We start from the raw sequence: 12,610 nt of genomic DNA, 5'->3' as shown, positions 1-12,610 counted from the left end.
CGAAGTGCGCCATGCAGGCCACTTCGTGGCTGGATATATGGCTAGGGACTCTGGGCATCCTATTGCGCTCCGAGGACTTGTCTAAGGAGGCCAATAGGAAGGCCCTGGAGACTTTCTTACTCTCGGGCACCTGCTCCATCGAGTTCCTGGCACACCAGGTCACCACCCTGTGGGCCAACTCGGTATTGAAGCGGCGCGATGCGGTGACCGAGAAGTTCCACCCGAAGGTCCCCGCCGTGGATGTCTGTAGGCTCAGACATGCTTCCCTCCTTGGGGAGAATCTGTTGGAGCCACAGGATATGGAACGAACGGCTGAGAGATGGAGGAAATCTAGCCAGGACTCCCTCCTCCATAGGGCCCTATCAGCCTCCAGCTCCGCAGCAACAGCAGCAGCAGCCTCGTAAGGCACCGAAGCAGGCACCGGCAGCCAAGAAAGTGGTTTCTAAGCCCCAGCCCTTTCCAGCCAAGGTCAAGAGGGGCGGTAAGTCCTCCAGGGGAGGCAAGACTCCTAGAGGGAGCGGCCGCGGCCGCAAAAACTAGGAGTGGCAATCCCCCCGCGTGTCCACCTGTGGGGGGATGCCTTCGACGTTGCGTGCACAGGTGGCAGCAACACGGGGCCGATGCTTGGACGGTTTCTGTGATCGGCCAAGGCTATCGCGTCCCGTTCATAACATCTCAACCTCCCCTGACAGCGAATCCAGTGTCGTTGAGTTCCTATGCCATGGGATCGGTAAAGGGGCTAGCCCTTCGCACAGAAGTCGAGCCCATGCTCAAGAAGGATGCTCTCCAGGAGGTCGTCGACGGCTCCCCAGGCTTCTTCAGTCGACTCTTTCTTGTAAAGAAGGCGTCTGGAGGCTGGAGACCTGTCATCGACCTCTCGCTCTGAACGGGTTTGTCAAGCAAACTCGGTTCAGCATGGTGACAGCGGACACGGTCAGACTTGCGGTGAGACCTCTAGACTTCATGTGCACACTGGATCTAAAGGACGCGTACTTCCAGATCCCAATCCATCCGTCTTCCAGGAACTACTTGAGATTCTGCCTAGACGACAAGATCTATCAGTTCAAGGTGCTGTGTTTCGGTCTTTCCACAGCACCTCAGGTGTTCACCAGAGTGTTCACCCTGATTTCATCTTGGGCGCACAGGAACGGCATCCGTCTCCTTCGTTATCTGGACGACTGGCTGATCCTTGCAGACTCGGAGTCGACCCTTCTTCGGAACCGAGAGAGGCTTTTGGGTCTCTGCCAGGATTTGGGGATCGTGGTAAACCTCGAGAAGTCGTCTCTGCAGCCGTCCCAACGACTGGTTTATCTAGGCATGCTGATGGACACTAATCTCCACAAAGCCTCTCCATCAGACGACCGGATAGCAAGGCTGAGGAGGGTGGCGGAACCCTTCCTACGGTTGCGTCTCTTAGGTCACCTTTCCTCCCTGGCTCGTCTGGTTCCAAACGGCCGCCTCAGGATGAGATCCCTGCAGTGGCGACTCAAGTCCCGGTGGAATCAAGGATCCGATTCCCCGGACGTACAGGTCCCGATAGGATCTTAGGAATGAACGGACCTGCGGTGGTGGCTGGTCGACGAAAACCTGCGAAAAGGAGTGAGTCTTCTCGTCCTCCCCCCGGAATTGACACTTTTCGGACGCGTCAAAAGAAGGGTGGGGGGCGCACGTCCTGAAGCAGAGGACCTCAGGCCTTTGGTCAGAATCAGAAAAGTGCCTGCACATCAACCTGCTAGAGTTGAAGGCCGTCTTTCTGGCTCTTCAACAGTTTCAACGGACCCTAGCGGGTCACTCCGTGGTGGTGATGAGCGACAACACCACGGTAGTGGCTTATATCAACAAGAAGGGAGGCACTTTTTTGCAGCAGCTATCCCATCTTGCAGTAGAGATTCTGAGGTGGACCGAAGTCCACTCGATATCATTATCAGCTCGCTTCATTCCTGGCAAGAGGAATGTGCTCGCTGACAGTCTGAGCAGGGCCTCGCAGATAGTGAGTACCGAGTGGTCTTTGGATCCTCTGATAGCCAACAAAGTCTTGACTTTGTGGGGTTCCCCGACCGTGGACCTGTTCGCTACGGCGTTGAATTTCAAGCTGCCTCTGTACTGCTCCCAAGTCTCGGACCCCAAGGCTCTCTGGCCAGATGCTTTCCAGCAACGGTGGGACAACATCGACGTGTACGCCTTCCCACCTTTCTGTCTGATGAGAAGGGTGCTCAACAGGACCAGACTATCGGTCAACTGTTCGATGACTCTGGTAGCTCCGCTTTGGCATCACGCGGAATGGTTCCCGGACCTTCTGCAGCTCCTGACGGAGCTCCCAAGAGAACTTCCTCCACGACGCGAGCTTCTCAGACAACCCCACTCCAACATCCCTCACAAGGCCGTGGCCTCGCTTCGGTTTCACGCCTGGGGACTGTCCAGCGTCTCCTCACGGAGAGAGGCTTTTCGCAACAGGTTGCGGAGAGAATGTCTCGGCACCTGCGAAAGTCCTCTGAGAGAGTCTACCAGGCGAAGTAGAGAGTCTTTTGTGGTTGGTGTCGTGGGAGGGGTATCTCTCCACTCGATGCCACTATTCCAGCAATAGCGGAGTTCCTCGTATATCTGCAGGAGGAAATGCGCCTTTCTGTCTCGGCAGTGAAAGGCTATCGCTCAGCCTTAAGCTTGGCTTTCAGGCTGAAAGGCGTGGACATTTCTTCCTCGCTAGAACTCTCTCTACTCATACGTAGCTATGAGCTTACCTGCCCCCAGTCGGAAGTGAGACCTCCTCCTTGGAACGTGGTTCGGGTCCTCAGGGCTCTTAAGAGACCTCCCTTCGAACCATTACGCCAGGCCTCTGATCGCCACCTGTCTTGGAAGACGGCTTTCCTGCTCGCTTTGGCTTCGGCCAAGCGAGTTAGTGAACTTCATGGTCTCTCTACGACATCGCCCATTCAAAGGGATGGGGGGAGGTAACGTTCAGGTTCGTCCCTGAGTTTGTTGCCAAGACTCAGAATCCTGGAGTGCCGGATCCACGATTCGACTCTTTCAGGATCGCGAGTCTCCGTTCTGTAACAAGCGACCCAGACCAGCTGCTACTATGTCCAGTGAGGTGTCTGAGGTACTACTTGAAGAGAACAGCTGCAGTCCGTCCTCAAGTGCGAGCATTGTTAGTAAGCACAGGCAGGACGAAGAGGAGGGTCACCAGGAACACCGTCACGGCTTGGATTCGAAGGGTTATCCACCACGCCTTGTATCCAGACCTTCCTCCGTCACGTCGCCCGAGGGCACACGACGTCAGTGGCGGTGCTACGTCCCTGGCCTTCAAGAGAAACTTCTTTGTGACGCAGGTGCTTCAAGCTGGGGTCTGGAAGCGTCAGATGACCTTCACAGCCCACTACCTGCAAGACGTGACCCACAGGATCCTCGATACGTTTTCTATCGGCCCTGTGGTGGCTGCACAACAGCTGGTCTAACCTCAGGCTCCTTTATGGACAAGTAGCAGTAGGTTGAGGGCGTTTTTACCCGGTTTTAGTCTGCGTGAATGAAAGAGTATGTCTGACCCTTAATTCTTTCTTCATTCTCCCCTCTCTTGGTGAAGCAGCATCCTGGTCTTTGCATAGCTGACCTCGACCTCTGCAGGTAACCCATGCTTCCTTGTGTTCCTAGTATTAAGCTTAATACTGTCGCGTCCCCCATACCCTTACGAGGTGGTATTGGGAACGTCCTATCCTAGATTCCTATTTAAAGGTCTCAAGGTCAACTTCATAGGACAAGTCACACTTTCCTCCACACACAACTTATGTAGGCCACTTGTTCCTAGCGAAGCAAGGAACTTGTGAGGTGCAGGGATTCCTTCTCTCAAGTGCTACTCACTGGGAGGTGGAGTCCCCGGGCAAAGCCAAAGTCAGTAAGGCTGGGGACTTTCCATCCTTCCTAAGGGGTAAGTCACCCAATGTAAATAGCGTGGTTTGTATTTTGGTTACGGAACAAATGACAAATTCGGAGATAATTTGTATTTTTCCTAACCATACAAACCTTAGCTATTTACACATATTTGCCTGCCAGCCCTGGCCCCCAAGTCAAGTCCTACCTCTAAGTGAAGTGAAGCAAATCACCGGTGTTGGGGGGGGGGGCCCAGGGTTAGCAAGCTATCCCTTCCCCTACCCCCGCTAACTAGCGCGGGGGTAGTTAACCCTCGTTAAAAACTATTGGCTTGTCATTTCAGCTACGCCGAAAGGTAAACCCAATGTAAATAGCTAAGGTTTGTATGGTTAGGAAAAATACAAATTATCTCCGAATTTGTCATATTAACCCATTACTGTGAAGAAATGCTGCGCAACCCAAGCCTTAGCATTAGCGTGCCACATCACTAGCTGTTTTTCTTTCAAGATCCTTTGGCTCTTGAAAGCACGTAGGTTTTCTGAGTGGTACACCAGCAGTGGCTTGACCTTACAGTCACTGCTGGCATTGGTACACAAGGCTAGGGTTAAGCGGTCCTTTATGGGTTTATTGCCCGGTAGTCTCTTCTTCTCCTGCCTTGATGAATGTCCTCTGTGCATTTTCTTCCAGAAAAGGCCAGTTTCATTGCAGTTGAACACTTGTTTGGGGATGTATCCTTGTTCTGTGATAACTGAGGCAAAGGTTTTGACATAGTCCGCCGCGGCTTTCGAGTCTGAACTTGCTGCTTCCCCATGCCTCACAACCGAGTGTATCCCAGTCTGTTTTTTGAAATTATCCAACCAGCCACGACTGGCTATGAAGGTTTCCGCTGGCGTCGAAGTTTCCACTCTCTCAGCTGCTTGCTTTCCTTTCAAGTCATCGTAGAATCTGCTGGCCTTTTCACAGATGATTGTCTTGGTCATGCTATCTCCTGCCAACTGTTTCTTCTTTATCCATATTAAAAGAAGCCTCTCCATCGTATCATGGATATCACTGCGCAGCTTGGAAAGGATGGTTAGTCCTTTGGAGGGCTTGGTGCTCTTTATAGCATCCTTTTGCTTGAAGAGGGTACATATTGTTGATGTACTCCTCTCACATTGGCGAGCCGGCTCAGTCACTCGAGCACCACTCATGTTTTTCGATTATTTCATGCTTTATCTCGATAGTCATCATACTCTTTCTTTTCACTACCTTTGTTTGCACCCGCTTGCTTCTGACCCATTGCTCATTCACTTAATTCTGTACTGGTTAACGCAAAAAACACATAAAAAAAAAAGCAAACATTACGGCCGATGCTCGGAAATAACTTTATGCAACGGACATCCGACGTGAAAAAGCAAGCGATGCTGTCCTCGTGAGCACCCTATCGCACACTCGACCACCTAGCAGCCGCATAGGGAACCGTCTTGTATCCTTGTACAGTAATACCGCGAAAAACATGAGAGTGGTGTACGAGTGACAGCTGGCTCGCCAATATGAGAGGAGTACATCAACAATATGTACCATCCTCAAGAAGAAGTGTGCTACAAAGAGCACCAAGCCTTCCAAAGAACTAACCATCTTTTCCAAGCTGTAGTTTATAGTTTAGCAAATAATAATGATAATAATATTAATACGGTTTCATCATTGTGAGGCGATAGAGTATGTACCAGGAAGTTTCCCATCACTGTTACCTTTGCTCAGTCTCTCAAAAGAAGAGTGCATTCACTGTCAGTAGGATGAAGGACTCCATCCTTCGTTTTCTCTCCTTGGTAATCCCTTTCTCGCTATCCTGTCCTCGTGAGCAGCCCGTAGGACACTTGGCCACCTAGCAGCCGCATAGGGAACTGTCTTGTATCCTTGTACAGCAATACTGCGACATACATGTGTCCCAACATACGAGAAATTTGAGATACGAGGGAAGTTTCAAGGAAATTTTTGCCCCGAGGTAAGAGACAAATTTCAGTTACGAGGATACGAGACGGTTCCCTGTACGGCCGCTAGGTGGCCAAGTGTGCTAGAGGCTGCTCACGAGGACAGCATTGCTCGCTTTTTCCCGTCGGATCTCAGTCGCGTAAAGTTATCTCCGAGCATCTGCCGTAGTTTTTGTTAATCAGTACTGAATTAAGTGAATAATCAATGGGTCCAAAGCAAGTGAGTGCAAACAAGGGTAGTGAAAAGAAACAGCGTATGATGACAATCGAGATAAAGCATGAAAAAATCGAAAAACATGAGAGTGGTGTACGAGTGACTGAGCTGGCTCGCCAATATGAGAGGAGTACATCAACCATATGTACCATCCTCAAGAGGAAGGATGCTACAAAGAGCACCAAGCCTTCCAAAGAACTAACCATCCTTTCCAAGCTGTAGTTTGTAGTTTAGCAAATAATAATAATACGGTTTCATCATTGTAAGGCGATAGAGTATGTACCGGGAAGTTTCCCATCACTGTTACCTTTGCTCTGTTTCTCAGAAGAGCGCATTCACTGTCAGTAGGATGAAGGACTCCATCCTTCGTTTTCTCTTCTCGGTAATCCCTCTCTCGCTATTGATAGACAAAGGGAAATATTGTGATGAGAAACTAGTTTCTGTTCTTAATCATTTATAGAAATTCTGACATTAAAATGTTTGATCTCTGAGTCATCTCTAATCTGATATTGAATGACTTTTCCTAAAAAAAGATAGAATATATGAGTGAAACAACTTTGATATAGTTGGGCAGCTGAGAGGATTAAGCCAAGTGTCTATAAACAGAAAATGTTTATTGTATGATCAAATACAGATCGATTATTGCAGATCATGTTATTTCAATCTAATATGCTGGAGAAATGAATAATATACTAAGTTAGACCATTAATACTTGCAAGTGTAAACTAAAAGTGCAAAGGTTTTATTATGTTTGGTACACCAAAATCTGAGGCTTATGTGGATTGTTATATTCTATTTCTTTTGGTTTAGAACAATTGAATGCTGCTTTAGTTAACAAAGTAATTATATTTCTGCGTACAATATGTTTATTTATTTATTGTTTGGAGTTATATTTTTTCTCCTTCCCGTAGGTGAGGAAGAAGAAGTGAAATTGGAAATAAAAGATGAACCATTAGATCATTTTCAGGAAGAGGATGTTGTAAAAGATAACTCTGTCAAACATAAATTGGATGGTCAGAAAGAAAAGAGGTAAGTTAAATCTCGTTGAGACTTGACAATTGTTTAAGGAGCTTTGGCTTTGAATTTTGGAAATTCTGATTTCTTACGTTGTTGGTTAGAACTTAATTTCACGTTACTTACTTACTTTTACTTTGATGGCTGCTTTTCCGGTCCCATACAGCAGGGGACCCCACTCTCTACAGGACCTCCGATGCCATTTTACCTTGTTCGTTCAGAGTATTTAACTTTTCATATCGTGTATTGTTTGTTTACTGTTAAATCACCACTGTCAAAAGACTCATAAAATAAGAAAGTCTTCAGTTTCCTCTTGAAAACCTTAATGTCTTCAATCATTCAAATGTTTCGTGGAAGCTTATTATATAGTCTCGGGCTGCATATTTAAAGTAGACATAAATCTAGGTTCCAACAGTTTAAAGCCATCTGTTACTATTCTCGTGTCGACACTATTTGTTGGCTGCGCAATATGTAGCAATTCTCTTAAGTATTTTTTAACATATTATAAATAGTTTTTTAAGAGAAATAGTATAAAAAAGTGCATGATGGAAAGTCTTCATTAAAAATAAAGTTAGCAATAAAATCTGCCGTAACTAGAATATCGAGTCAATAATGAACAGTTCAATTACATTTTGAAGAATTGAGACAGACTGAAAAGTGTTTTGGTGGTGAAATGCTCTTCAAGATGAACCTGATGTAGTCAATCATTGTATCTTATCCAACATATTTATTCCATCAATTATTAACCCTTTTAACCCCAGTGCCCGTACCGGTACGTTCTATAAAACTCAACCTTAAACCCCCATGCCCGTATTGGTACATTATATTTATTTGTAAATAATTGTTCATGACAGGTGCGTGATGGACCATGCCCGCCGTTGTCCTGGGCCTAGGGCCGGGAAGTCGTGTGGAGCGTTTTTGTCCAAGCCCGATGTGGACCCGCACTCCCTTTGTTCCTCGTGTAGGGGTAAGGTGTGCTCGCCTTCGGACACGTGTCCTGAATGTGCTTCGTGGAGTGAAGTTCAATGGGTGAAGTTCGGGACTAAGAAGAAGAAGAAGTCAAAACGTTCTCCCAGGAAGGCAAGTTTTTCTTCTCCCGCGACATCGGCTGGTGAGAAATCGGACAGGGTTCCTTCTTCTTCCACTACCCAGAGTAGGGGACGAGGTAAGTCAGTTAAGGGGAAGAAACCGGTGCTTCTTCCCCAGGAGTGTCTTTTAGATTCTGGGGTGACTGTTTCTGTACAGGCAAGTGGGGGGGCCTGAGGGTATGTTTTGTGAGGGTCCGCGGGACGTTGCCCTTGTGCAAGGGGGTCACGTTTCGGCTGGCGACCTCATGTGGAATAAAAATGCACCTTTTTCTTCCCCAGATTCTTGAGTAATTGTTTCAGGCACCTCCGCAGCGGAAGGCACCCTTGGGAAAGAAGATTCCCCGCTAGAAGATCCCCTCGGATGGAGCCTATCGAGGACCCCATGTAGGTCTCCTGTGAGAGTGGAGGACAGTTTGGGCTCCTGTTTCCAGATTATAGAGCATCCTACTACTCCAGCGGCTTCATCGGCAGTCCCTGAGGTTTTCCTGCAACCGTCGACGTCCGGGACCCAACAGGTGTTGAGCAAAGCTCCACCTGCCCCTCGGTCCCGTTATAGAGAGATGCCGGAGTTTTCGGCAGCAGGTTCCTCATTTTCTTCGGAGGAAGAGGTTCGGAGGAAACACCGGAGGAGGAGAGATAGATCTAGGAGAAGACGGTCCTACTCTAGGTCTCCATCTAGTTCGCGGCATAGCAGAAGGAGATCTCGTTCCCCGCAACAGAAGGTCAGAAGAAGTTCTTCTCCGAATGAACAATGGGTCCTCGTCCCCGGTCACGGGCACTGCGGGTCGGCTTACCGGAGACAGTCCTCCTAGAAGGGCCTCTGACAGCTGCAAGTCAGCTACAGCCATGGACCATAGATCCTCGTCGGAAAGGCGTAAGACCGCGAGGAAGGAGACTCAATCCGTCCAGCGGAGGGAGTCGCCTCTTAGGATGGGCAGCCGCGACGAGTCAGCCCGTGGGAGTGATCGTCGTGCACGGCTACCTCCGTCGGACATTCCTACGGAAGAGCTCATTCACTGGTTAAAAGATCAAGAACTCCGGAGGCGCCCGTCTCTTCCGAGGGGCGTAGCCTAGATCCTCATCGGAGCGCAGTTGCCCGCTTCAGTGCCACTTCCCATCCCCGGACGGAGGAAGCGGTTGATGACTCAGAAGGAGTGCCAGCGAAGGACTCTGCGTATAGGAGAGTGATCAACCTGATCAGGAAGCATCATAGGATCAAGGAGCCCATACCTTCGGAGGAGGACGTCTGGAGGTCAGGCCTCAATAGGATCATGGAGGAACCAGTCCAGAAGAAGCCATCCTTAGCCCTGCCTGAAGCGAGAGACGTTAAACTGGGCCGGGTCCACATAGACAAAGTTGTGGCCCGAAACAGGGAGAACTCTATAGGGCAGAGTGCTTCCAAACTCCTGCAAGGACTAAAATCACAAAGTAAATATTATTCTTTGGAAGGACGTCCACATGGAGCCAGTAAGCTGGAAGACTCCCTGGAAGTTTTGGGCCAAGGCTCCCCAGAGGACAGGGCCTCTTCTGCGCCGATCTACTTCTCGCAAGCAGAAGCGGTAATGATGGAGGAGATGTCTAAAGACCTCATCAACGTCGCCTCCTGGTTGGACTGGTGGGCTTCTACACTAGTGGGCACCCAGATTTCCACAGAATCAGCAGATCCCTCCAAGCGTGATGCGTTGAAAGAGTTCATCAGCTGGGGAGGCCGCGCTCTGAAGTTCTTGACCTTCCAGTCCTTAGCCTTGTCTGCCAACTGGGTTTTAAGGAGGGACTCAGTACTGAAGAATCTGTCTAAGAAGAATCCGGACAGGGAGGCGAGGACACTACGGAATCTTTCAGTGTGGGATGAAGGGCTCTTCCCGCTTAAGGAGACGGAGGAAGTCGTCGAAAAACTGGCGAAGAGGAAGGAGACCGTAGTACCTAAATCGCAACCGATGACAAGACCCGCTTATAGGAGACCTGCTCCCGAGGCTCCTTTGACGTCTCGCTCTTCTCCTACCCAGGTAAGGAGAGAACCCTCAACGTCTTTGTGGTCTCAGACTACGCAGCCCACCCGAAGAGGAACAAGCTCGGCTCCAACCTCGTTTAGGACTACCTATCCTTCAGCCAGGAGGGGACATTCTGGACGTTCCTCCTGAAGGAGGTAGGGAGAGCCGGCCCTTTCTCCTGCCCAAGCCTCAGGTAGGGGGATGCCTCAAACATTTTTGACAAGCATGGAAGCTCTACAGAGCAGAACCGTGGACTGTGACAGTTCTAAAGGAGGGTTATAGACTGCCCTTCCGGGCAGACCCGCCCCCCCCCCTTATCCCAGCAAATCGGGCGGAGTGGTTAGCCCTCAAAGACCCCTTAAAGAGGGCAGCCTTGCAGGAGGAACAGTTAGTTTAGCTTCAGGATAACAGGAATGAGGAAGCTCAAGTTTCTCATTACTCTGCTTACTGTCAAACACATCAGCCAAAAGAGTTGCCTTTTCCTTTGGACAGTGATTGACTGAATCATATGGTTTAAGTAAATGAGGAACTGTTTCATCCACACCAAAGAGTGCAGATTTAAAGGTAGTCTACCACTTATGTTCTTGAGTTGTACTAGAAAGGGTTTCTTTTATGGTTAATTTGTATTCATTTTCACTTGAGTATCTTGTGGTACTTAACTCTGCTAATATTTATATGTATACTTTAAGTAGATGAATTGCTCTGTCTGTTTTAATTTCCTAATTGTTCTTTATTGACTTTTCATTGTACTTTGCTAATATGATAGAAGCACACGAGTTGCCATTGGTCCCAAGAGTGTTACTAATGTCCAAGGAAAGAAGAAGAAGAGAATGCTTTCTATGGAGATGAAGATGGAGATTATTAAGAAGTATGAGGGTGGCATGCGGTTGAGTGTGATTGCTAAGGAGTATGGACGAAATCTGTCGACGATAGGCACCATACTTAAACAGAAGGAATCCATTAAAGCCGCAACACCTTCTAAGGGTGTCCGTGTTCTTTCTGGTAAGAGGAGCCGCATCCATAATAAGATGGAGAGACTTCTTCTCCTCTGGATTAAGGACAAGGAAACTGCTGGAGACACGATCACTGGGACGGTAATCTCTCAAAAGGCCAGTGGCATTTTTGGTGATCTCATGCATGCTCAGGCCAAAGACAACGCAGGAGAAGATACATTGCAGGAGGTACCCCCAGAATTCTAGGCCTCGCGCGGGTGGTATGAAAAATTTAAGAGACGGACTGGCATTCATTTGATGCTGCGGTATGAGGAGGCTGGCAGCCCGGACAGGAAAGTGGCCAAAGCCTTTGTTGAGAAATTTGACGAGCTGACTCTTCAGGAAGGCTACAGTCCCCAGCAAGTCTTCATCTGTGACAAAACTGGGCTCTTTTGGGAAAAAATGCCTCGATGTACCTATATCACAGCTGAAGAGGAAAAGCTGCCCTTGCATAAATCTGTGAAGGACAAGCTTACCCTTGCACTCTGTGCCAATGCCAGTGGGGATTGTAAGGTTAAGCCCCTACTGGTGTATCATTCTGAGAATCCTCAAGCCTTCAAGTCCCACAAAGTGATAAGGGAGAACCTTCCGGTGATGTGGAGGGCTGATGCAAAATGCCATGTAACCAGATATCTTTTTGCAGAGTGGGTGAAATTCTGTTTCGGTCCGACTGTTAAGAATTATCTGAAAGAGAACCACCTCCCTCTGAAATGTCTGCTGGTGTTGGACAACACGCGTGCTCATCCTCCTGTCATCGAGGTTGATTTCCTACCAGAGTATTCCTTTATCAAGGTTCTTTTCCTTCCACCTAACACCACCCCTCACCTTCAGCCCAAGGAACAACAAGTGATTTCTAATTTCAAGAAGCTCTATACAAAAAATCTCTTGAAAGCATGAAAAAATCGAAAAACATGAGAGTGGTGTACGAGTGACTGAGCTGGCTCGCCAATATGAGAGGAGTACATCAACCATATGTACCCTCCTCAAGAGGAAGGATGCTACAAAGAGCACAAAGCCTTCCAAAGAACTAACCATCCTTTCCAAGCTGTAGTTTGTAGTTTAGCAAATAATAATAATACGGTTTCATCATTGTAAGGCGATAGAGTATGTACCGGGAAGTTTCCCATCACTGTTACCTTTGCTCTGTTTCTCAGAAGAGCGCATTCACTGTCAGTAGGATGAAGGACTCCATCCTTCGTTTTCTCTTCTCGGTAATCCCTCTCTCGCTATTGATAGACAAAGGGAAATGTTGTGATGAGAAACTAGTTTCTGTTCTTAATCATTTATAGAAATTCTGACATTAAAATGTTTGATCTCTGAGTCATCTCTAATCTGATATTGAATGACTTTTCCTAAAAAAAGATAGAATTTATGAGTGAAACAACTTTGATATAGTTGGGCAGCTGAGAGTATTAAGCCAAGTGTCTATAAACAGAAAATGTTTATTGTATGATCAAATACATATCGATTATTGCAGATC

At 48.0% G+C, this 12,610-nt stretch overlaps 1 protein-coding gene across 4 annotated transcripts in view; it reads left to right on the top strand.

The window, feature by feature from the left end:
- Positions 1–12,610, top strand: part of LOC137624392 (uncharacterized) — a 74,037-nt gene that overhangs the window by 48,803 nt on the left and 12,624 nt on the right. For 3 of the 4 annotated variants that reach the window (XM_068355128.1, XM_068355125.1, XM_068355126.1), the window contains exons 3-4: positions 6,957–7,074; positions 7,914–8,224. In XM_068355128.1, the coding sequence (XP_068211229.1) occupies positions 6,957–7,074; positions 7,914–8,224 (429 nt within the window). The remainder of the gene's footprint in view (positions 1–6,956; positions 7,075–7,913; positions 8,225–12,610) is intronic. The other variant, XM_068355127.1, reaches the window with a different exon arrangement.

The sequence above is a fragment of the Palaemon carinicauda genome, chromosome 31 (genome assembly GCF_036898095.1).
Source record: "Palaemon carinicauda isolate YSFRI2023 chromosome 31, ASM3689809v2, whole genome shotgun sequence".
NCBI lineage: Eukaryota > Metazoa > Arthropoda > Malacostraca > Decapoda > Palaemonidae > Palaemon > Palaemon carinicauda.
This window is presented reverse-complemented; position numbering and strand designations above follow the sequence as displayed.